Source organism: Camellia sinensis, chromosome 7, assembly GCF_055761805.1.
Source record: "Camellia sinensis isolate YWXY chromosome 7, ASM5576180v1, whole genome shotgun sequence".
Classification (NCBI taxonomy): domain Eukaryota; kingdom Viridiplantae; phylum Streptophyta; class Magnoliopsida; order Ericales; family Theaceae; genus Camellia; species Camellia sinensis.
In genome coordinates, this window is record NC_138967.1 from 125843432 (window position 1) to 125866405 (window position 22974).

Consider the following 22974-nt stretch of genomic DNA (forward strand, 5'->3'; position numbering starts at 1 on the left):
TAAAGAAGACAAACTTATATATATTTTTAAATTCGTTAAGTTTTTCAAATTAAATTTGAACAACCTATTATACGACTCGACTTGACTGATTTACAATCCTAATTCTAACCATTAATATGAGAATGACAACCTTTACACATACGGAGTGTTTGGACATCATGATGATTCTAATTTGTTTTGGCTTTAGATAAGATTTTATTTATTTTATTTATTTTAACCTTTGTGTATGAATGCTTTTTTTTTCATTCTTCAGTATTGGAACCCATGGATAGTTAAGGTCTTACTTTTTGGGGGGGTAAGTAAAAGTTTTACTTTTGATAGGCCTTGGGTCAACTTTTTTTTTTTAGAGTGATTTTTATTTTATTTTGTTGTGCTTTTGGAGATATTTTAGGTTTGTATTTTGGAGATGTTAGGTATAACTTTAGGCCATACAAAAGGTATGGCCCATTCATTCAATGTGATTCAAATGGCAATTAAAATAAGAAACTGTTAAGTTGTTGTTATTGGCAATCCTGTTTGACAAAACTCTTTTCAATTGTAATTTTATTCGATCTTTTATTTCAGTGAAGTTATGAGTATTTAGATGCGAATCCAACTCGAATTGTGTCTATGAAGAGGAGTTTGTAATCTCAATCCTTTCATGCTTGCCACTTCGCTGACTAAGAACGAGGATCGAGCTGCCTAGTTATCCAGTAGTTTTGCAGAGCGCCAAAACTTCTGGGAATAAATTTTTACCACTCGAGCAGTGAAAGTTTCGCTCGTGCAATTAGCCTATATGTTTTGCACCGCCTTTAGTCACACCACTCGAGTGGTGAAATGTGCACTCAAGCGGTCTGCGCGATCCTGTTTTTTATAAAGTGCGTTGTTCGCTATTTTCAAGGTTTGAGCCATTCAGATTTTCAGAGAGGAAGAAAAAACAAAGTGTTTTCTATTGGAGGGTGTTTTATATGAGTTTCCTTGGTGTATAGAAGTTGATCGATTGATTAACGAACAACAGGTTGTAACACATCAAGGGTTGTTCTTATTCTTTTGTTCACAAAGAGACAAGCGTTCTTCAGTGGATTTCGGATAACTTGAGCCCTGAAGCTTTGGTGGATTCCGAAGTGGCTCATCGTCATGGATTCGACATCAGTGTTGTGGATTCAACGTTGGACAAGACAATTCTGAAGTGAACACGGTGGTGCAATAAGAACATTGGGGTCGGTTCAATTCAGGCGTGGATTCGGTAGGTAGTTGAAAGTACACTTGTGTAATTCCCTTTTGTCTTCTAAGTGGATTGTTTTGTGGCTTTCACCTGTGGTTGTTTATCACAATCGGAGGTGCTCTAGTTGTGGTTTTTCCATGTTAAATCGTTGTGTCAATTTGTCTTTGATTGTTTGATTGGGATTGTTATTTATTGTTTAAAAATTGAAACATAATCACAAATCAATATCATGGGGATTTTTAGATTTGTCAGAAACTTTGAAGCCCACACGTAGATATTGTTCACAAAAGCCATTCATTCCACAAAAGTCCCGCATTGTTCTCTACTTTGGATACTAATCTGGTCATCATGTTTTAAGTTTGTTTTACTAGGGTCTTGTTTGGTTCTTTGTTACGTTGTTTTCTATTTTTGTAATTTTGTTCGGTTTTGACTATCTCTCATGTACGTTGTGATAATTGTTTTTGGTGGACCACTCGAGCGGTCATTTGGTCGCTCGAGTGAAGATTGGTAGCTCTTAGTAGTTTGACATTTTGTAGGCAAGACAGCTGAAGCGATGAAGTGGTCGCTTGAGCATAAATTTCAAGCTTCTAGTATTTTCACTGTAGCTCTACAAAACTTCTGGAACCTCTTATTTTGCGTTCGACTGGTAAAAAGGTCGCTCGAGCGATCCCTTCGAATTTGTGTTGTTCGCTCAAGCGATGAAAAGTTCGCTTGAGCGGTCTGTTCGGGTCAGCTCACTTAAAAGTCGATCTAACTCATTATTTTCTCACTTTTTCCAATTTCTCTCTCTCTATTACCCATTCCGAAACCCTAGCCCCCAAATCACTTGATTTCTAAGCATTTTTCCCTAGATTCACCCAAGATCCTTCAAGATAAGTCAAGTTCAAGCCACCGATTGTTTTGCGATCCCCTCGAATTTGTGTTGTTCCCTCGAGCGATGAAAAGTTCGCTCGAGCGATCTGTTCTGGTCAGCTCACTTAAAAGTCGATCTAACTCATTCTTTCCTCACTTTTTCCAATTTCTCTCTCTCTCTCTATTACCCATTCCAAAACCCTAGCCCATTGTGCCCTAGATTCACCCAAGATCCTTCAAAATAAGTCAAGTTCAAGCTATTCACTAATTGTTTTGAGATTTGGTGGAGGTTTTGCTTGGATTCACCACTTTAGCTTCTATTTTTGAGATAGGGGTGTTCTTAACTTGTTATACCTTTAATTTAGAACTCATATGTGGTAATTTCATTGGCTTTTCATTTCATAGATATATATATATATATATATATGTATATACATATAGATGGTGTTCACTATCCAATGATTTGGAAGGAAATGAGTAATGATTTATAATTAAGGATGGAATTATGCTTATCTTTGATGATTAGTGTTGTTGGTGAAGATATTTAGCCTCTAATTCATGAAAGAGAGGAAATCCCTAAATTTTTTTATAAACCCTAGTTTTGAAACTTGTTTTAAAAAGAGGAGTTATATTCAATTGATTCTTAGAACATGAAATTGGGGGTGATTACTTAGCTTTGAGGTTGGAAATTTTTGTCTTCTACATACATCTTGTGTTGGTGATAATGGTTGAATGAACCATGGTTAATATTGGAAAAGTGAAATAGTAAATTTTGTACATTGAAAATCATTTTAGGGAAAAAGGAGTATTTTCGAATTCATGGATCATATGCGTTACTAAATTTCTCTTGTGATTCAATGGATGGTGCAAACAGTGGAAAGCTAAAAAGGGGATAAATAGTCTATGAATCCATGTAGTGAGTCGGGTGGTTTTGAGTTGTGTATTACATTTAATACCCGCGCGGGGAGTCAAGGTACCCAATTGCCTTGTCTGCGCATATCGCCAAATAAATGTTGAAAAATATTTTTGGGTGTCCACGAGCCCGCCATTTCTAGAGTCAGGAAATGTGGAAAAACATGGTTTTAGGTGTCCGAGGCCCCGCCGTTTCTAGAGTCGGCAAATGCGGAAGGGAAAAATGTTTCTGGGTGCCCAGGAGCCGGCAAATGTGGGACTATTTTAAGTATACAAAATCTATATCTATGTATGTATTTTGAATATCAGCTCATACTTGGAAGGTCATAGTATATTTACCGCCCCATCTGAATTCAAGAAATGTGTACTTAACTTACGTTTGCATACACATGAATAAGAGCACTCATACATATACATAATACAATAATCATATGTTTTCCGACTAATGTTATAACCTGTTAAGTTCATTGCCTACTGAGCTTTTGCTCACCCCCAAAACTAACCACATTTCAGGTAATGAAGATAAAGTGCCCCTAAATGAACGTTTTGGTTTGAAGAACACTTCTTGGACATGAAAGCTTATTGTGAATCGTATTTTGTGTGTCTTAGAGACAAGTTTCTAAATGACTGTGTAGTCAGATATTTTGATGTGACAAGGATAAAGAAATTTTTGGTTAATTTTATCCTTGCTTGTTAAACTATTTTATTTTCTTTTGCAAATGTAAAGAGACAATGTTGTGAGATTTGGAAACAGTTTAAAAGGGAAGGAATGTTGTTAATGAGTATCATTTCTATTTTGTTTTGTTGTGTTGTTCATCCTATATTGGTAATGCCCGAATGAGAAAGAGAAACAGGAAGGGTTGTTGGTCAGGGCGTTACGTATTGGTATCAGAGCTAACCAAGTTGAATACCTGGAGCTCGTGGGAAGTGGCTTTACTGCATAGGGCTATTATGTTAGAAAGGGATGTTAGTTTGTCTTATGTGTCTTACCTGTTTGTGTGATAATGTAGGTATGGAGTTAATCTCTTAGGATGTGATTAGTGCCTATTGCAATCATCAAAATTCTTTTGGAAAGGCACCTGATCAATGCTTTTTTCACTAGGAGGTCCTTGAGTGCCATGGGACTAGTCGGAATTTTGAGGGAGTAACTCGTATGTGTTCTATGTGTTTATATGATTATGTGGTGTGCCTTATGTGACAGATATCTGCATAGGTGTGTGTCTAACTCGTGGGTGACGTGTATAGTGTATGAATTGTGAGTTAAATCCTTTCTCCTTATCTCTATATAGGATGTTTGGACGCGATAAAGGTCATGACAGGCCACACCGAGGTAGCTGGAATATGCCGGCTCAGCAAGATTTACCTCCCCAAGAAGAAAGGATAGGGCAAAACGATACGACCATCCCTCCGGCCCAAGATGCAATGGAGGTATTAGCCCGAGAGATGGCAAGGGCTCTTCGAGAGTCCATGGAAATACTCCGAGCCGAGCAAGCAACGAGGACAATAAAGGAGGAGACTCGAACCTCTTTCTTCAAGAAGGAATTCTTCCATTCGAACCTTGCAGAGTTCAGTGGCGGGCCTGATCCAATGAAGGCAGACGAATGGCAAGAGCACATTATTAAGTCTTTTGAGATTCTAGACATTCGCGATGGAGAACTCCCAATAGCATTGGCAGCCTACCAACTAAAAAATGAGGTGAGCCAATGGTAGAAGTCCGTTAAACATGGAATAGAGCATGCTTGGGAGGCATTCACCTATGCCTTCCAAGAGAAGTTTTTGCCTCCTATAGCTAGAGAGAGGTTGAGAAAGCAATTTGAGGAACTTCGGTAGTTGGACACCCCAATGATGGAATTCAAGGCCACATTTACTAGTCTAGCAGGTTTTGCACCCGAGCTTGTGGCAACTGAGGAGCATCGGTGTTTGGAATTTGAGAAGACATTGAGGCCCAAAATTCTAATGAAGGTGATGGGTAATATGTATCGGGAGTATGATAGACTGGTGGAGGCCGCTGCCCATGTAAAGATTATGTTAGAGGCTGAGGAAGCTAGGCAGAGACATAAGAGGCTGAGTTATGCTGAATCTAAGGGTGATACCGAATCTTCCAAGAAATCTAGGGGCTCATCTTCATCTTCCTTCCAATCTATGCCCCAGCAATCCAAGTCATCGGGGTTCGTTTATGTGAGAAGTTCTAGAAGCACAAGTCCTATCAATGTTACTTGTTTCCGATGTAGCCAGAAAGGTCACATTGCAATAGAGTGCAAGCAAAATCCTAGTCATCAACAACCAACACGTTCTCAAAGCCAAGCCCAGGGAAAGGGCCAATTGTCTACATGTTACCATTGTAAGCAATCGGGACACATGAAGGGGCCTTGCCCACAGCTAGTCGGAATGGGGAGCGCTTCTAGATCCCGAAATTCTGGGAGTTGTCAAGTAGGCCAAGGTTAGCGACAGAATTATCAATCAGTTCAGTCTGGGCAGTCAGCAAGGGCAGCACAGGGGGCCACATCAGCACAACCAACACAACCGGTTAACGTTTTGAGAGCAGGTAGAGGTGAGCAGAGGCCCCAAGGGTGAGTTTATGCAATCATTGCTTCTGAACAATCATCTGGATCATCAGTGATAAAAGGTTATGTATAACACTTGGGCCAACGTATTGATAGACACGGAAACATCTCATTCATTTATCGCATTAACATTTGCATCCATGTTAGGCCTAGCGGTAGAACAACTAGAGTCTTCGCTTATGGTTGAGTCACCAATCAGGGGTCAAGTTGTCTTGAATTGAGGGTGTCGTGGGCCCTTTTAATATGGTGATATTGGAAATGTCGGAGTTTGATGTTATTCTTGGTATGGACTGGTCATCCTCTTATCGGGCCGTCATAAATTGCTATCGCGGAAGGGTTACGGTATGCACCTTTGGCAGGGATTGTTTTTATTTTCTGGAGGATAGAGTTGACAGAGGGTTGTCACCGTTGTATGACCCACGAAGTCAAGGCAAACTTAGTTTTCTTCTTGATGAGGATAGTGCAATCTGGGGGATATTTCCTAAAATGGTTTGTGAGTATCCAGATGTTTTTCCTAAGGATCTCACTGAGTTACCACCCCATCGTGAGGTAGAATTCTCTATAGATTTGGTGCCTGGTACAATGCCCATCTCCATGTCGATAGAGGGTGTTGTTTGGGCCCATGAGGTCCATCACGGGTCCCGTTTCGAAGATCCGAACCATTTATTATAGCGATCTTGGTTTATCCTCTCTTTATTTATTGTATTCCGAACTCTGTTCCGTGGATGTGTTGTTGTCTGATTTTCATTTGAATCCTTTACTCCTTGTATTTGAGTCTTGGGTTGTGTTGGGCAGGTTTGAAACAGGTTGACTGTGCTTTGAAACCAAAGGTTGATGCCCAGAATTTGGCCTTCACGCTCGAGCGGAGCTTTTGACGCTCGAGCGGGCCCTTCGTTGTTACTTCTCTGCTCGAGCGGGAGTTTTGACGCTCAAGCGTGAATATCCACCTCTCAATATTTTTCTCTGCAGATCTTCGGACGCTCGAGCGGGAGTTTTGACGCTCGAGCGTGAATATCCACCTCTCAATATTTTTCTCTACAGGTCTTCGGACGCTCGAGCGGGAGTTTTGACGCTCGAGCGGGGACCATGTCTGCAAAACTTCTGCAGATGTGCAATCGACGCTCGAGCGGCGCTTTTGACACTCGAGCGTGAGTCTGTGTCTGACGCTCGAGCGGGGGTTTCCACGCTCGAGTGGGGCGATTTTTATAACATTCCGGGATTTCACTTTTTGGATCACTTTTTGATTTCCTTTCTCTCTCTTACTTTTTCAAAACCTCCATTGGAGGGCACCTTACTCTAAAACCTTACCTTCTCTCTAGGGATTGATCTAGTAGGAGTGATTTCCTCACCTTGGGCCTTTGAAAAAATTCTATGGATCGTTGAGGGCTATCTTTTGATCCGAAAATCTTAGGATTTGGTGCACTTTGAATTTCTTCATCTTCTTCCTTTGAGCTTCGAATTTGAGGTAGGGATTCCTACTCATTCTTATATGCTTTAACATAGATATTGAGCTATTTGTATAGATGGTTTGATTTGGGAAGTTAGGGTTTGAGTTATGTAATAATGAAAAGAGGGGTTTTATTCTTTTGGCTCATATATAATTATTTTGGGTCTAAAAATGAGGTTATTGATGTTAGTTGTTGATATTTGGACCTTTGGGTCAATATTGGAAAAATGGGGGAAAATACCATGTTTGGATATAATGGGGTCATTTAAGTAATTAATGACATTTGTTATGAGAATATGAAATTGAGTTGAATATAATGAAATTGGTTCATTATGAGATGGAATAGTGAAGTTGGATTGATTAATCGCTCACTTTTGAAAATGTTGATAAACTATCTGTTGATGCATTTATTATCTGTTTAGAAATAATTGCTTTGGGCTATCAGTGGAGGATAGTCGTGATTGTTGTAGATAATGCATGATGATTAGGCAAACTGGAACTAATCAATTGAATATGTCATCGAATATGACAATTTGAATAATACATCGAATTTGTGTATTGATTGAACATGTATATGATAGTTGTTTATATACATTGTGTTGTGTGGGAGGAGATAGGGGATGTACTCCACTGTTTAGAGGAAGATAGGGGATGGACTCCTAAACCGGATGTTATGTGGGAGGAGATAGGAGATGGACTCCATTGATACAGCAATTCTGTGTATCTATTGAAGTGTTGATACAGCAAATCCGTGTATCACTTGTGAAGTAAGGAAGTGTTTGTATGTGTTAATGATACAGCAAATATGTGTATCTGTTGAGACTTATGGAAGTATTTTGTTGTGAGTTGTTATCTCATTTGAATTATTGAAATGGAAGAACCGTTGACATGAGATGAAATCTCTGTTAAAGTATATGGCCAGGTTCTGAGCCAGGGTTATGGATTGGAAATTTGGATAAGAACTGGAATAAAACATGGACACTTGGTCATGTAATTGAAATGGGTTATGAATTGATTTATGTGAGTTAAACATTTATCGATTGCTAATGTCTTAGTTATTGCTTATATTGTGTTTAGCATATATCTACTGGGCGTTGGCTCACCCTATATGGGCCATCATTTCAGGTACAGGTAGCATGCCACTTCCAAGGACGTAGCTTGAGAGGCTTAGTGGCTAGGACATCTTTTGTGATTACATTCTTGTATTACATGTATATCAAGCCAAGGGCTTATTTTGTATAGAGTTAGTACTCTTTCTTTTGTAACCAAGTGTTGACTTGGAAAGCTGTAAGCCCGTAGGGCATTTGCTTTTGTTGTTAACATGCAATACATTTGTAAGAATACTTTGATTTATGAAATTATGCTTTATTCTCTTTTGTCTAAGCATGTCAAGAATATATGATAAATGGGTTTATTTTGAGGGCATGACATTTATTTTATCAGGCACTTCATGTATTTCATCCACACAAAAAATTTGGTCGATCTCATAATTATAACTTGTTCAATTTATTACGTTTCTCACTGAAAAAATGTATAATTTAATTTTAAAAACACAATTGTTGTCTATTTTTTTTAGTGAAAAATTAAATAAATTACAGTTATGCGATTGACCTTTTTTTTTTTTTTATTACGTTTCTCACTGGAAAAATGTATAATTTATTTTTAAAAACACAATTTTTGTCTATTTTTTTTAGTGAAAAATTAAACAAATTACAGTTATGCGATTGACCTATTTTTTTATTTTTTTATTTTTTTGGATGAAATAAACGAAATGCCCGACAAAATGAATTTTTCAAATCATCAAAATGAGACCCGTGGTGGGCCTCGCGGGCTCAAACGGCACACTCCAATTCAAAATTTGGACTGAAGGAGATCCTCTTCCTTCTCAATAAAGGTTGTTTTTTAGGGGTCCTTACTCCTATTGACAAATATTATATTGCATCTTATCAGGATAGTCGTCCTACTAATGTTTGAACCTTATTCCTTGTATATTTGTTTCGGTTTTTCTTTTGTACTTTTGATTTTATTTTATTTTTTTGTATAAATTATATATTATATTTAACTATTATAATTTATTGAGTTTTATTATAATATCAAATATTATTATTAATAATAAAAAGTATTACCATAAACAATTGACCGATCTGGCCTATTCCCACTCTTAGCATGACAATATTTCTTGAATACCCGTTTAGATAATACTATTTTAAAACATTTAGTTGAAAAAATAATAATAATAATAAATAAATAAATAAATAAATAAAAGTTAAAACCAAAGATTTTACAAGTCAGAACTAAAATAATGTCATAACTAGAGATACATATGATCTCATAAATCATAACTAAAATAATCATTTTAAAGGGTGTGTATTGTAGAATTTTCTGACTTAAAAACACATTAAATTCCACCTAGAATATTGAAATTAGAAACTTATAGAATCTCCTAAATAAGAGTATATTTTTTGGTGTCTAGGCTTGATGGTAATGTTTGAGTTTGAATCCCATTTACTTTTAGATTTTATAATAGAAATATTAGAAAATCACAATTTAAATACTATAATTCATCCAAAATGATGTGGCAAGAAAATTATGTCTTATATGACTAGATTTGTGAAAAATTAAAAATTGACACTTAATAGATCATTCCATTATTGTTGATCAAATTGAAAGAACCTTTTTAAGAGTCTCAAAAGTTTTTTATAGCATAAACGTTAGAACTTCAGAAATTTTCAAGCTACTGCGTGTATCACAACTCAGTTGGCATTTTCCATTGATACAATATATGGCTTTGTCTACTGTTGAATTTTAATTGTCTAGTTGGATATAATATTTCTCATATTATAATTAATCTTATATCGATTTAAAAATAAATAATAAAAATCACACAAGCATGCTGGCATAAGTTTTTTGCTAGGTTAATTTACCTGTCAACATAAATTTGAACTAGTTTAGAAAGTCACATTATGGTATATAGTTAGATGGACCAATATTTCTATGTAATGAGTATTTTTAACATTTAAAATAAAAAATTTAGATTACTGCTTTGGGGCTTCATCTAAATTTTACTTCATATAGATTATGGGTAGGGGGCTAGGAGCACATTACTTTTGTTTAGTAGCAAATCTAAAAGCAAACCAATCCGTAAAACTTCATTTGGAATACTTGGTGACAAAAAAAATTGATTAATTAAATTTGATGTGGAAATGAAATAATAGAAATAATTGATATGTCTCTTCATTTATAGAGGGAAGAGAGAACGAGTTTTAAAAATCAAATTTTTGTCCCCAAAATGAAGGGAGAAACATTTAGGGACTAATTTTTGTTAAAAAGTCAGAAAACATACTTTTGTATCAAAATTTTAAAAATGTGGTTAATAAAATACACTTTAAAAGAAAACAATTTGGGGCATAAGATATTCACTTTCTTAGATAAATTGTGGTCAAACGAAAAAAATAATTTATCACTAAATATCTAATTTCATCGCTAAACATACAATGACACTTTTAGCAACTCAAATATTTTGTTCTTAAAAATTAAGTTTATTCATAATTTTTTATTTTTAAAATCTTAATTTGTTGTAATTATTTCATGCTTGGCACGGTGTGACCAACCATTTGGTGATTTTTTTAGGGATTAACAATTTTGATTTTTATTGAAAATACCCTAGCACTGTTTGATTGTATTCCTAATGCATAAAACATTTTATAATAACTAGATATAATGGATTAAAGCAAATAAAAAGGGTATAGATAAAGCATACCTTTTCATTAAACAAAAATTGTGCCTGGGTAGAAGAATTTCCTTCAGATGTTGACATCTTCTCCACTTTGGGGTAGAAGCTTATGAGCTTGGGTAGATTCCAGAGATTCAAATATTTCAACTGACTGAAATTAATTACCTGACTTGAGAGTTCATCTTCATCTTTTTCTTCTTCAATTCCAACTATTGCTTCCATCATCTCACAATCAAATATTTCTAGTCTCTGGAGTCGTGGAAATCCTCTTGCACAGGACAGGGAGAAGAGATATTTCAACCTACAATCTCGAACTGTTAATTCAATTAAATTATTGAAGAACCCTGATGGAGCACCTCTGTCATGCAGCACCTCTTGTAAACCTTCAATTTTTTGCAAATGTAGTTGTTCGGCTCTCATCAACAAAACGATTAACTTGTCCATTAAGGAAACACCCGCAAGTATACACGACTTTGAATAAGTTCCATAAGAATCATAAGTTCCAGAAAAATCAAATTGCTTACCCATTACTATTTTAAATCTGATCAAGTTTTCAAAGCAGAAGTCCTTGGGCAATAGCATGACATTTGGTATCTGAATCTCTAAAGTGGTTAATTGCGTCAATTTCCCCAACTCATCAACATTCACTTTGACACTTTCCTTTCTAGACATATACTCATCATCTAAAATGTATAATTCTTCCAGGCGAGACAAATTGGATATGACACTTTGTGGAATCTCTGTGAGCTTTTTACAATTTCCCAGATTTAACAACCGAAGACGAGTCAATTGTCCCATCTCTGATGGCAAAACCTCGATATTAGAACCTCGAAGGCTAAGTATTTCAAGGTTATTATTTAGATCCTTGAGTATAGCTATGTCTCCCAACTCACAATCTTCTAACCATAACATCCGAAGGTTAACCAAATTAGCAAGAGATAATGGAGGCAACATACAGATTCTATTCAATTCTAAAATTGTAAGTTTCTCCATTCCACTGAAAAACCTATCTGGAACATTAAGCAAAGCATCTCTATGCCAGTCCCATTCCAATGCTATGGTCAAGGTGTGGAGTTGTGGACATACCAAATCATCCGGAAGCTCAAGAGTGTTGTCGAACCTTAATGACATTGCTGAGGAAGATTGGCAGGTATCTTTCTCGGGCCACTTTTTGTCACCATGTTTTACTAGAATTTCCTTGCCATCATCTTTCACAATTGAAAGAGCAACATCTCGAATGACATCATGCATTTTGACAAAGTTTTCATCGTGCCCTTCTAATAACAAACAAGCATCTTTGAGGATATCGACGGCTATAAATACTCGACGGCTTGCTCTTCTTAGTGTATTTGTGTTTTGTCCAAGCAAACTTCTCGCTATGCAGTGTCTCGCCAACACTTCAATTGAAATATTAGCATCTTCAGAAAAGAAACAACATAGCAAGAAGCATGATTTTGCATCACTAGATTCTAACCGATCATAGCTTAACTTTAAGGAAGCATACACCTTTGGGTCGATTCCCGCAATATTCTTTAGCATGGAATCTTTGAATTGATCAAGTACATCTTCCCAAACATATTTTTTCTTATCTTTCAATGCGGCTCCAACTGCAAGTATAGCGACCGGCAAGCCTCCACACTCTTTACAAACTGCATCAGCTATATCATGGAGTTCAGTAGAGTCAACAGAATTTCCCACCTTCGTCTTGAATAGGGCCCATGCTTCTTTCTCTAATAGTACTTGCATTGGAACATAACTATTAACATGCATCTTTTCCAACACACCTCGGATTCGAGACGTTATCACAACTTTGCAACAATTGTTTCCATCAGTGATAGGAATCCCTATTGTCTTCAAGTCCAATTCTTGCCACATATCATCCAATATAATGAGATTTTTCTTCCCATTGTTCAATCTATTCCACAGTTCATTTGCTTTTCCCACTTCAGTTTCCCCTTTTAGTTTCATACTTAAGCGATCAGCGAGTTGCCCTTGAATATTGCTCACATTTGCGTCCTGAGAGACAACTGCCACCACGACTTCATCAAAAAGTCTATTTTTCACTTGTTTGCCAATCTCTTCGACCATTGTCGTCTTACCAACTCCTCCTGTTCCATATACTCCAATCATTTTAACATTGGAATCTTGTAATGCCGCCATGATGTTCTCGCAAACCGATTTTCGTGACTCAAAATTTGCATAGTTTGCACTTGATGATGGGAATTGAAGTTCTTGAGCAAATGGCTTAGGATGTGCAACTGTGCTAAAATTGCCACTCTGAGTGAGATTGCTTACTTCTTCCATCTTGTTTTCGGCTTCCTTGCTCATACGGTATCGCGAGATGTAATCCGGACATGAGAATTTAAAGCACTGCATGTTTTCGTTAATAGTATTGTCATCCTTAATTTTCTGAAGTCTTTCTTCCACCTCTACTAGCCAGTTTGAAACAGGTTCATCAACTTCTTCACCACGAGTAATGGCTTCATCAACTTTTTCTTTGATTTGTTTTCTCTTCTCTTCAAGGTTTTTAATTTCAACTTCTAGTTTCTCCTGCTTCTTCTTGTACTGAAAAACAAAACCAACGTGGAGCACCACTAATTGGATCACTGGCTCAACTATTCTCCCTGTAATTGCCCCTACAATTGAAAATACACCTTGCAGGGCACTCATTTTCAATCCACCTTTTCTCTTTTTTTTTTCTTTTTTTTTTTTTTTGAAACAAATATTGAAGAAGAAACTAGTTTGAGATTCGAATTTCAGAGGATAAAGCTCTCCCAATCTGTATCTGCAGGTAAAACAAAAAGAGAGATATCAAAGAAGAGAAATAAAAAGTGAAGATAAAATTCTCTCTTTTGCTGATTAGGAAAATAAAAAAACGCGGGAAAAAAATATTAACATTAACTAGGTGGAAAGAGTTAATTACCTAAAAGTGCTATTTACAAATGTTATACTTACTCAGGTCCTATCTAAGATTTTTTAAATCAATAAATTCTATTTAGTAAAACTGAGAATATTATCAGTTTTTCCCAATTTATAAAACTAACAACATTATCAATTTTATATAGTAATGGGGAAAAAAAAAACAGAATATGGGATTAAATGTTTTTGCCCTTCTACTTATTAGTTTGATTCAACTATTTAAAAAAACCGAGAACATTATCAATTTTTTCATTTTAAATTTTTTTTTTTTTTTTTTTGCACATCAATGTTTCATCATCATGCTTCTTTATAGACACAAAATTTTTAATTTTATCCAAAAAATTAATTTAATTTTTCAATTTTTTCAAAAAAAAAAAACATTTAGTTTTTTCTTTTTAATTTATATTTTACCTTTTTTATTCCCTTTCTAAATCCCTCTCTAAATTTATGAATCAGACAGTGTTTATCATACCTTGAGCCTCTCTCTACCAAAAACTTCCTTTTTCTTTTTTTAAATTCTGAAAATATGATAAACACCAGAGAAACGCTTGGGGAGAGATGGGAAATTATAGATACTACATAAAGCATTCACAAATATTTGTACGTTAATAATCATAACAAAATAGAATCCATTTAAATGTAGGAAAAATCTGTGAAAAGCCTCTTTTCCAGAATTTGTTTAGCCATAAATATTATGGAAATAAAATGTGATCCAATAAATTCTATATATGTATGAAATTGTATATTAGAAATCCTTTTATAGAAATTAGTTGTTTTTTTATGACAATTTTATCCTTATTTTGGTCAACATGCTTATATTTATATATATATATATATATATATATATATTGATCGGTGAAAGTCAATTGTTGATTGTTAGATTAATACCTGTGAGAGTTAGCCTCTGCATTCTTTACAAAGTCAAGTGATTGCCTCTTTAATTCAACTCCCTTAAGGAGATTTAAACCTATGACCTCCCCTATGGACTAAACCCTTAAGAAAGTCATAATAGCCAACTGGGTTAGGCCTAGTTGATTAACATGCTTATGTGAAAGACTTCTTTTTTTTCTTTTTTTAATGTTTCAAAACTTTAAAATTTTACAACTTTTAAAATGAACATCTGTTTTTTTTATATATAATTTAGATTTTTTATGAGGCAAAATTTATTTTATCCCCTTGTGATTTAAGGCTAAAGCACTTTACCCTTATAATTCAAAAATAGTCAGAAAGATCTCGTCATATGATTTTGAACTAAAGTGGAACCATTAACATTAGAGATGTAAAATCACCATAATACCCTTTAATATACATAGTTTATAATGTTTAAACATTTATTCAATTAAAACACAATTAATTATATATTATGAATCATTTATTGTAATTCTTAACTTTTTATTCTAATTTTAATTTAATTATATTTTAAATTACAATTAATCTTAAATATTCAATTAGTTATTGTAATTGCTAAATTTTAAATCTAATTTTAATTTAATCATATTTTAGATCAATTTTTAATTATTATAGCGACCCCGGTCTTTTCTCATTTGTTTATTATATCCGGACTTAGGTTCCGTAGCTCCTGCTATTGTATTTTGATTGCTACCGTCCTTTAATTTCCTATTTCTGAGTTAGGGGATGCATTGGGCAGGTTTGTAGCAGGTTGGTTGAGCTTGGGAGCAAAGGGTTGCTGCCCAGAATTTTGACCCTTCGCTCGAGCGAGATCTTTGTTTTGGTCCGTCGCTCGAGCCAGGGTTTATTCGCTCGAGCGAGGATTACGTTTTGCAGTAAGACCTGATAGCAGTGGTTTTTGGCTCGAGCGAGCTTTTATTCGATCGAGCGAGATAGTTTGTTCTTCGCTCGAGCGAGAGTTCCTTCGATCGAGCGTGTGTCTGGTTACAGACCTGAGGGTTTGAGTTCTTCGATCGAGCGAGATTTCCTTCGCTCGATCGAGCTTCTGGGTTGTTGGCTCGAGCAAGGCTTTCTTGGCTCGAGCGTAGATTTTCTGTGTCTGGTCGCTTGAGCGACCAAGTCTTCGCTCGAGCGAGCCTGTCCAGTTTAAATAGGCAGCAGCGGGATTTTAATCAGTTTTTATCCTCTTTTTGATTCTAAAACCCTAGGTCCGACTCCTCTCTCACCCTACTCACCTTCTCTCTTAGATTTGATCCACTTAGGGTGTGTTTCTACCCTAGATCCTTCATTAAAAAGAGTGTGTGAGTCAAGGGCTTCGTTTTAATCTGAATTGTTGGTAGTTCGGAGCACTTTGAAGTTTGGGTCTTCATCTCCATCTTCTCTTTTGGGGCTATTTCTTCGAGGTAGGGATTTTCTACTCCATATTATAGGTTTTGTCCTAAGTTTTGGTATTTTGATATGTTGGGGGTTGTTTGGTAATTTTGGGAAAAACTCTAATTGTTGTAATAAATTAATTTGTATAATTAATTTAGGGAAAATTGGGGAATTTAGTTGAGTTCATGAAATTGAGGAATTTATTAATTAAATGGTGTAGTTGATTTGTTTAATCACTCACCTATGAAAATGTTGGAATTATATTAGTTGATATATTTATTTCTAAGTCTAGAAATAACTGTTTTGGGCTATCGGTGGAGGATAGTCGTGATTGTTGTAGACATTGCATGTGGATTAGGGATAACTGAAACTAATCATATTGGTTGAGTCATTAATATTGACTGTTGAATTAATACAGACATTATATGTATTGATTGTGTGGTGTATATTTTATGTGTTTACATACATTGTTTTGTGTGGGAGGAGATAGGGGATGTACTCCACGGTTTAGGGGAAGATAGGGGATGGACCTCTAAACCGGATTTTGTTTGGGAGGAGATAGGGGATGGACTCCATTAGCATCACTTTATGTGTGCTTATTTATATTGAAGTGTTTTATTTGATACAGCACTAAAATGTGTATCAACTGGAAGTATGAAGTGTTTTGATTTGAGCCTGAGTCTCATTTGTTTGTTGACATTGGAAGAATGTGAATTTGTTATATATAGTTCACTGTTGTAAGTTTGGCCAGGTTCTGAGCCATATTGATAATGTTGGAAAGTAAAACGTGTTTTAGACATTAATGTCATGAAGCTGTATAATGATGTAATTGATTACCTTGGTTAACCATCTATTGAATGCTAATGCTTTATTCAATGCTTATATGTGGTTTAGTATATTTCTGCTGGGCTGTGGCTCACCCTATATGGGAACATCATTTTCAGGTTCAGGTGATAAGCTACCTCCAAGGACTTAGCTTGGAAGGACTTGGATCTAGAAGACTATTTACAGTTATTTGCTTTTATTTGTTAGTACATGTAAACATTCAAGCCTAGGGCTTAATTTGTAATTGAGTTAGAACTCATACTTTTGTGTCCAAGTGTTGGCTTGGAAAGATGTAAGCCTGTAGGGCATTTAATTTGATGTTACATGTAATGTTTTTATTTGGTAATACTCTGATGAATAAATTAGTTAATTGTTTTCTTTAAATAATGCATGTCAATGATATATATATATAATGGGTTAATTTTGAGGGCGTGACAATTTGGTATCAGAGCGTACCGGGTTTGAATACTTTGGGTACGTGGGAAGTGATTAGTATCACAATGGGTTCGTCTCGTTTGATAGAGACTTAGTGTAATGTTATATGCTTATGTGATAACATGTTTATGTGATTATGTGGGTATGGAATGTAGTTTCTAGGATGTTGATTGGACCCTTGAGTTTCTGGTAGTCTTGTTGGAAAGGCACTTGATCACTACTGCTTCCAACCGGAACTATAGTAACGTATTGGGACTATCATTATCCGGGAATGAAATTCGTAGGTGCTTATGTGATTATGTGCTTACGTGGAATGAATTATTGTTGTCCAATGCATTAGGACGCGAGTGTTTAGCTTCGGCACATTTATTAATGTGCTAATGTCTTTGTTTCCTGTATTAGGATGTCAGGACGAGGACGAGGACGCGGTAGGCGTGGTAGGCCGGGTAGGCAGGAGGTGCCTGTGCCAGAAGAGATTCCGGCAGTTCAGGAGGGTATTGGCCAGGCCAATGTGGCCGAGCCAGTAGGCCAGCAGGCTATGGGCGCTCTAGCCCGAGAGATAGCAGGGGCATTCAGGGAGTCAGTAGGCATTCTCAGAGCTGAGAATCAAGCTCGGGATGTTGCTGCAGATGCAGGACCTTCCTTTCTGAAGAGGGAGTTCTTCCGGTCTAATCCGGATGAATTTGTGTGTGATCCTAAAGAGCCACTTAAGGCAGATGAATGGCTCGAACAGACAACGAAGACATTTGAGATGCTTGGCATCGAAGACGAGGGGTTAAAAGTGACCTTGGCATCTTTCCAGCTGAAGGGGGATGCGGGTCAGTGGTGGAAGTTCACTAAGGGTCGTATTGGAGGTACTTGGGAGGCTTTTGTGAATGCTTTCCAAGAAAAGTTCTTATCTCCAGCAATTAGGGAGAAGCTGAGAGACCAGTTCTGCCAGCTTAAGCAGTCGAGTTCTTCGAGTTTGAGGCTGCATTTACTAGCTTCTCCAGGTTTGCACCTGAGTTGGTGGCGTCTGAGGAACGCCGCTGTATCGAGTTTGAGAAGAAGTTGAGGCGTGGCCTCAAGCTGAGAGTTGGGGGAACTATGATTCGGGATTATGGGCGTCTGGTTGATGCTGCAGCCCACATGGAAATCATGATGCAGGAGGAGGAGGAAGGACAGAAGGGCTCCAAGAGGAGTCAGGATGGTCAGAGTGATGGTAGGAGACAGAAGGGTTTTAATCCTCAGCAGTCTCTGGGTAGTTTTTCTAGATCGACTTTTCCTGTGCCGAGTGCTAGTTCGGGGAAAGGCAGTCAGGGAGACATTACCTGTTTCAAGTGTGGCCAGCTGGGCCACAAGTCTCCAGTTTGTCCTCAGAGGGGAGGAGTGCAGAGAGCAGCATCATCTTCGGCTCGATCACAGAGCCAGAGTCAGGGTAGAGGCCAGCCACTCTCGTGTTATCAGTGTGGTCAGCCAGGGCATATGAAGAGGTTTTGCCCGCAGTTGGGTGGCACACCTGGTGCATCTGGTTTGAGGCCGATTCAGGGTCAGCAGCCAGCTCAGTCGGGTCAGGCCTCGAGGGCCAATCAGGGGGCTTCATCGTCCCAGTCGATGCAGCAATCATATGCTCCTAGGGGTGAGCAAGTTGATCAGAGGTCGTCTGGGCGCGTGTATGCTGTTACCGCGTAGGATCTTGTGCCAGCACCATCAGTTGTGAGAGGTACCTTCTTGTTTTGCAACTCGGTTGTTAATGTTTTGATTGATACGGGTGCATCCCATTCCTTTGTGTCTGCTGCATTTGCATCTGTTTTGGAGTTGGAGTTAGCACAGTTAGCATCTCCTATTTGTGTAGTGTCACCTCTTGGGGGTGAATTGATTTTGAAACAAGGTGTTAGGGGTTGTGATATAGAGGTTGATTATCATAGGATCCCATTTGCCTTTGTAGTTATGCCTATGAGGGGTTTCGATGTTATTTTGGGTATGGACTGGTTATCGTCATACCAGGCAGTTATTGATTGCTACCGCCAGAGGGTCACTTGTTGTACCGTGAGCGGAGAGTATTTTCATTTTCTGGGGGACCGGGTTGGTGATGTGTTGCCACCGGGGTATGTTCCGCGAGGACGGAGTGAGCTTAGTGGTCTACTTGCTAACCTTTCGATTAGTGAGGATAATGAGACTCAGATTGTGTTGCCAAGGGTGGTTTGTGAGTACTCGGACGTCTTTCCCGAGGATCTTGTTGGTTTGCCACCGCATCGAGAGATTGAATTCTCTATTGACCTAGTGCCCGGCACGGCGCCGATTTCTATGGCACCTTATCGTTTTGCCCCAGCTGAGTTAGTAGAGTTGAAGATTCAGCTCCAGGAGTTGCTAGATAAGGGTTTTATACGTCCTAGTGTTTCGCCGTAGGGAGCACCGGCCCTCTTTGTTAAAAAGAAAGGTGGTGCTTTGAGACTTTGTATAGATTACCGGAAATTGAATCGGGCTACGGTTAAGAATAAGTACCCTATGCCTCGTATAGATGATCTGTTCGATCAGTTGAAGGGTTCCCGTTGTTTCTCGAAGATAGACTTGAGATCGGGTTATCATCAGTTGAGAGTCAGGGAGGAGGATATTCCGAAGACGGCATTCCGTACATGGTATGGCCACTATGAGTTTCTGGTGATGCCATTTGGGCTCACCAATGCACCGGCAATTTTTATGGATTTGATGAACCGGATATTTCGGGAATTTTTAGATCGTTTTGTAGTCGTCTTCGTGGACGACATCCTTATCTATTCACCTTCTGAGGAGAAGCACAAGGAACACTTGAGAGTGGTGCTTGAGTTACTTAGAGCCCATAAGCTTTATGCTAAGTTTGGGAAGTGTGAGTTCTGGCTAGAAGAGGTCAAGTTCTTAGGCCATGTAGTTTCTGGGGAAGGAGTGTCTGTTGATACATCCAAGACTGAGGCAGTGCAAGATTGGGCACAGCCTAAGAGTGTGTTCGAGATCCGCAGTTTTCTGGGGTTAGCTGGGTATTATCGTCGGTTTGTGAAAGATTTCTCCAGGTTAGCTTCGCCTTTGACTAGATTGACTCGGAAGGGAGTCAAATTTGTATGGAGTGAAATTTGTGAAAAGTCGTTCCAGGAGTTGAAAGTTAGACTGACTACCGCACCAGTATTGATTATTCCAGAGAGAGGGTTGGGTTATGCAGTCTATTGTGACGCCTCACGAGAGGGTCTAGGTTGTGTGTTAATGCAAGAAGGGAAAGCAGTTGCCTATGGCTCACGTCAGTTGAAAACTCACGAGCAGAATTACCCTACGCATGATCTAGAGTTAGCAGCTGTGATATTTGCCTTGAAGATTTGGAGGCATTATCTTTATGGTGAAAGATTTGAGGTATTCTCGGATCATAAGAGTCTGAAATATTTGTTTACACAGAAAGATTTGAACTTGAGGCAGAGGAGGTGGATGGAATTCATAGAGGATTATGACTTTGAGTTGCATTATCATCCGGGAAAGGCCAATGTGGTGGCCGATGCCCTTAGCAGAAAACCTGTTGGTGACATAGCTAGTATAACCATCCGAGAATGGGAGATGTTGGGTACACTTGGAGAGTTTGATTTACTTCTGGGCGAATCCGTTGAGGCTGCAGCCTTGTGTTCTGTTGTTGTACAGCCTACACTCGTGACTCGAGTGTTAGAGGCTCAGAGGGGTGACCTTGAGGTAGAAACCCTCCGTGAGAAGATTTTCGGTGGGAAGGTTGAGAAGGGTTTGACGGTGTATCCCGACCTGAGTGTGAGATACCGAGACCGTCTGTTTGTGCCGAGATCTTGTCGAGAGGAGGTACTCCGAGAGTTTCATTATTCACGCCTTGCGATGCATCCGGGAGGCACTAAGATGTATCGGGATTTGAGTCGCCAGTTCTGGTGGCGGGGTTTGAAGAGAGATGTAGCAGCTTTTGTATCTAAGTGCCTTACTTGTCAGCAAGTGAAGGCCGAACATCAAAGGCCAGCGGGTTTGTTGCAACCCTTGCCTATTGCCGAGTGGAAGTGGGAACACGTCACTGTGGACTTCGTTGTGGGTCTTCCGAGGACTCAGCGGGGTAGTGATACTATTTGGGTGGTTGTAGACCGGTTGACTAAGTCGGTGCACTTCATTCCTATGCGCGTGAGAGATTCGGTAGATCATCTTGCCGACTTGTACATTCGGGACATAGTGAGGTTGCACGGGGTTCCAGTAACGATCGTCTCAGATAGAGATCCTCGTTTTACTGCCAGGTTGTGGCAGAGTTTGCAGAGTGCCTTAGGCACTAAGTTGACCTTTAGCACGGCTTATCATCCACAGACGGACGGGCAGTCCGAGCGTACTATTCAGATCCTTGAGGATATGCTTAGAGGTTGTGTTCTAGATTTTAGTGGGTCGTGGGAGAGGCACTTGCCGTTGGTGGAGTTTGCCTACAACAACAGTTTCCAGTCTAGTATCGGTATGGCACCGTTCGAGGCCTTGTATGGCCGACCGTGTAGATCTCCTGTCTGTTGGGCCGAGGTGGGTGATGCACCTCTGTTGGGTCCGGAGTTGGTGAGAGAAACGACGGAGAAAGTTGAGCTTATCCGTAAGAGGCTTGTTACAGCACAGAGTCGTCAGAAATCTTATGCCGACCGTAGGAGGAGACCTTTGGTGTTTGAGGTGGGTGATCATGTCTTTCTGAAGATATCACCTAGACGGGGTTTGATGAGGTTTGGGAAGAGTGGGAAGTTGTCCCCTCAGTTTATTGGTCCGTTTGAGATCCTTGAGAGGATTGGCGAGGCTGCTTATCGTTTAGCTTTACCGCCGCAGCTGTCCGGAGTACATGACGTGTTTCATGTGAGTATGCTTCGGAAGTATGAGCCGGATCCATCACATGTGTTGGATTGGACTGATTTAATGGTTGATGAGGATGTCTCGTATGAGGAGAGACCGATTCGAGTCTTAGATAGGCGGGATCAAGTTTTGCGAGGCAAAACCATCCCTTTGGTGAAAGTTTTGTGGAAACATCACGGAGTGGAGGAAGCCACTTGGGAACGTGAATTGGAAGTCCGCGAAAAATACCCGGACATGTTTGTTGATTTGTAATCTTATAATTAGATTCTGTTATATTGTTGAAGTTAAGAGCTTTACATATGTCTTAAGTTGTAAAACATTGTTTATGTTTTGATAAATGGATGTATCTTGAAACTTGCTTCATTATAGAAGTTTAGTGTAACATTGCATATGTTGATTACATTGTTGAATGGGTTGTATATATCATGCAATTGAATATGATATGGAATTTGTTAGCATTGAAAGGAATAATGCATAATAGTGATGCAGGTTGAAATATATGTTATTTTTTTTTATATATTGTGAGATGCCTCTTGATAAAGAGATGAAGTGACCGGTATTAGGTCAAGATGTTTATTATTGTTATATAATATCTTTGGGAGTTGAGAAAACCTTTTGTTTTACAAACTTATGCTTAATTTCGGGGACGAAATTCTATTAAGGGGGGAGGTTATAGCGACCCCGGTCTTTTCTCATTTGTTTATTGTATCCGGACTTAGGTTCCGTAGCTCCTGCTATTGTATTTTGATTGCTACCGTCCTTTAATTTCCTATTTCTGAGTTAGGGGATGCATTGGGCAGGTTTGTAGCAGGTTGGTTGAGCTTGGGAGCAAAGGGTTGCTGCCCAGAATTTTGACCCTTCGCTCGAGCGAGCAGTTCTTCGCTCGAGCGAGATCTTTGTTTTGGTCCGTCGCTCGAGCCAGGGTTTATTCGCTCGAGCGAGGATTACGTTTTGCAGTAAGACCTGATAGCAGTGGTTT

General features: G+C 38.4%; 1 protein-coding gene across 9 annotated transcripts in view; it reads right to left on the reverse strand.

The window, feature by feature from the left end:
• The window catches only part of LOC114286514 (uncharacterized), a 95702-nt gene that overhangs the window by 59371 nt on the left and 13357 nt on the right, over positions 1 to 22974 (reverse strand). For all 9 annotated transcript variants that reach the window (XM_082879309.1, XM_082879306.1, XM_082879305.1 and 6 more), the window contains one exon: positions 10740 to 13497. In XM_082879309.1, coding sequence (XP_082735435.1) covers positions 10740 to 13382 — 2643 coding nt within the window. In that variant the 5' untranslated portion in view covers positions 13383 to 13497. The remainder of the gene's footprint in view (positions 1 to 10739; positions 13498 to 22974) is intronic.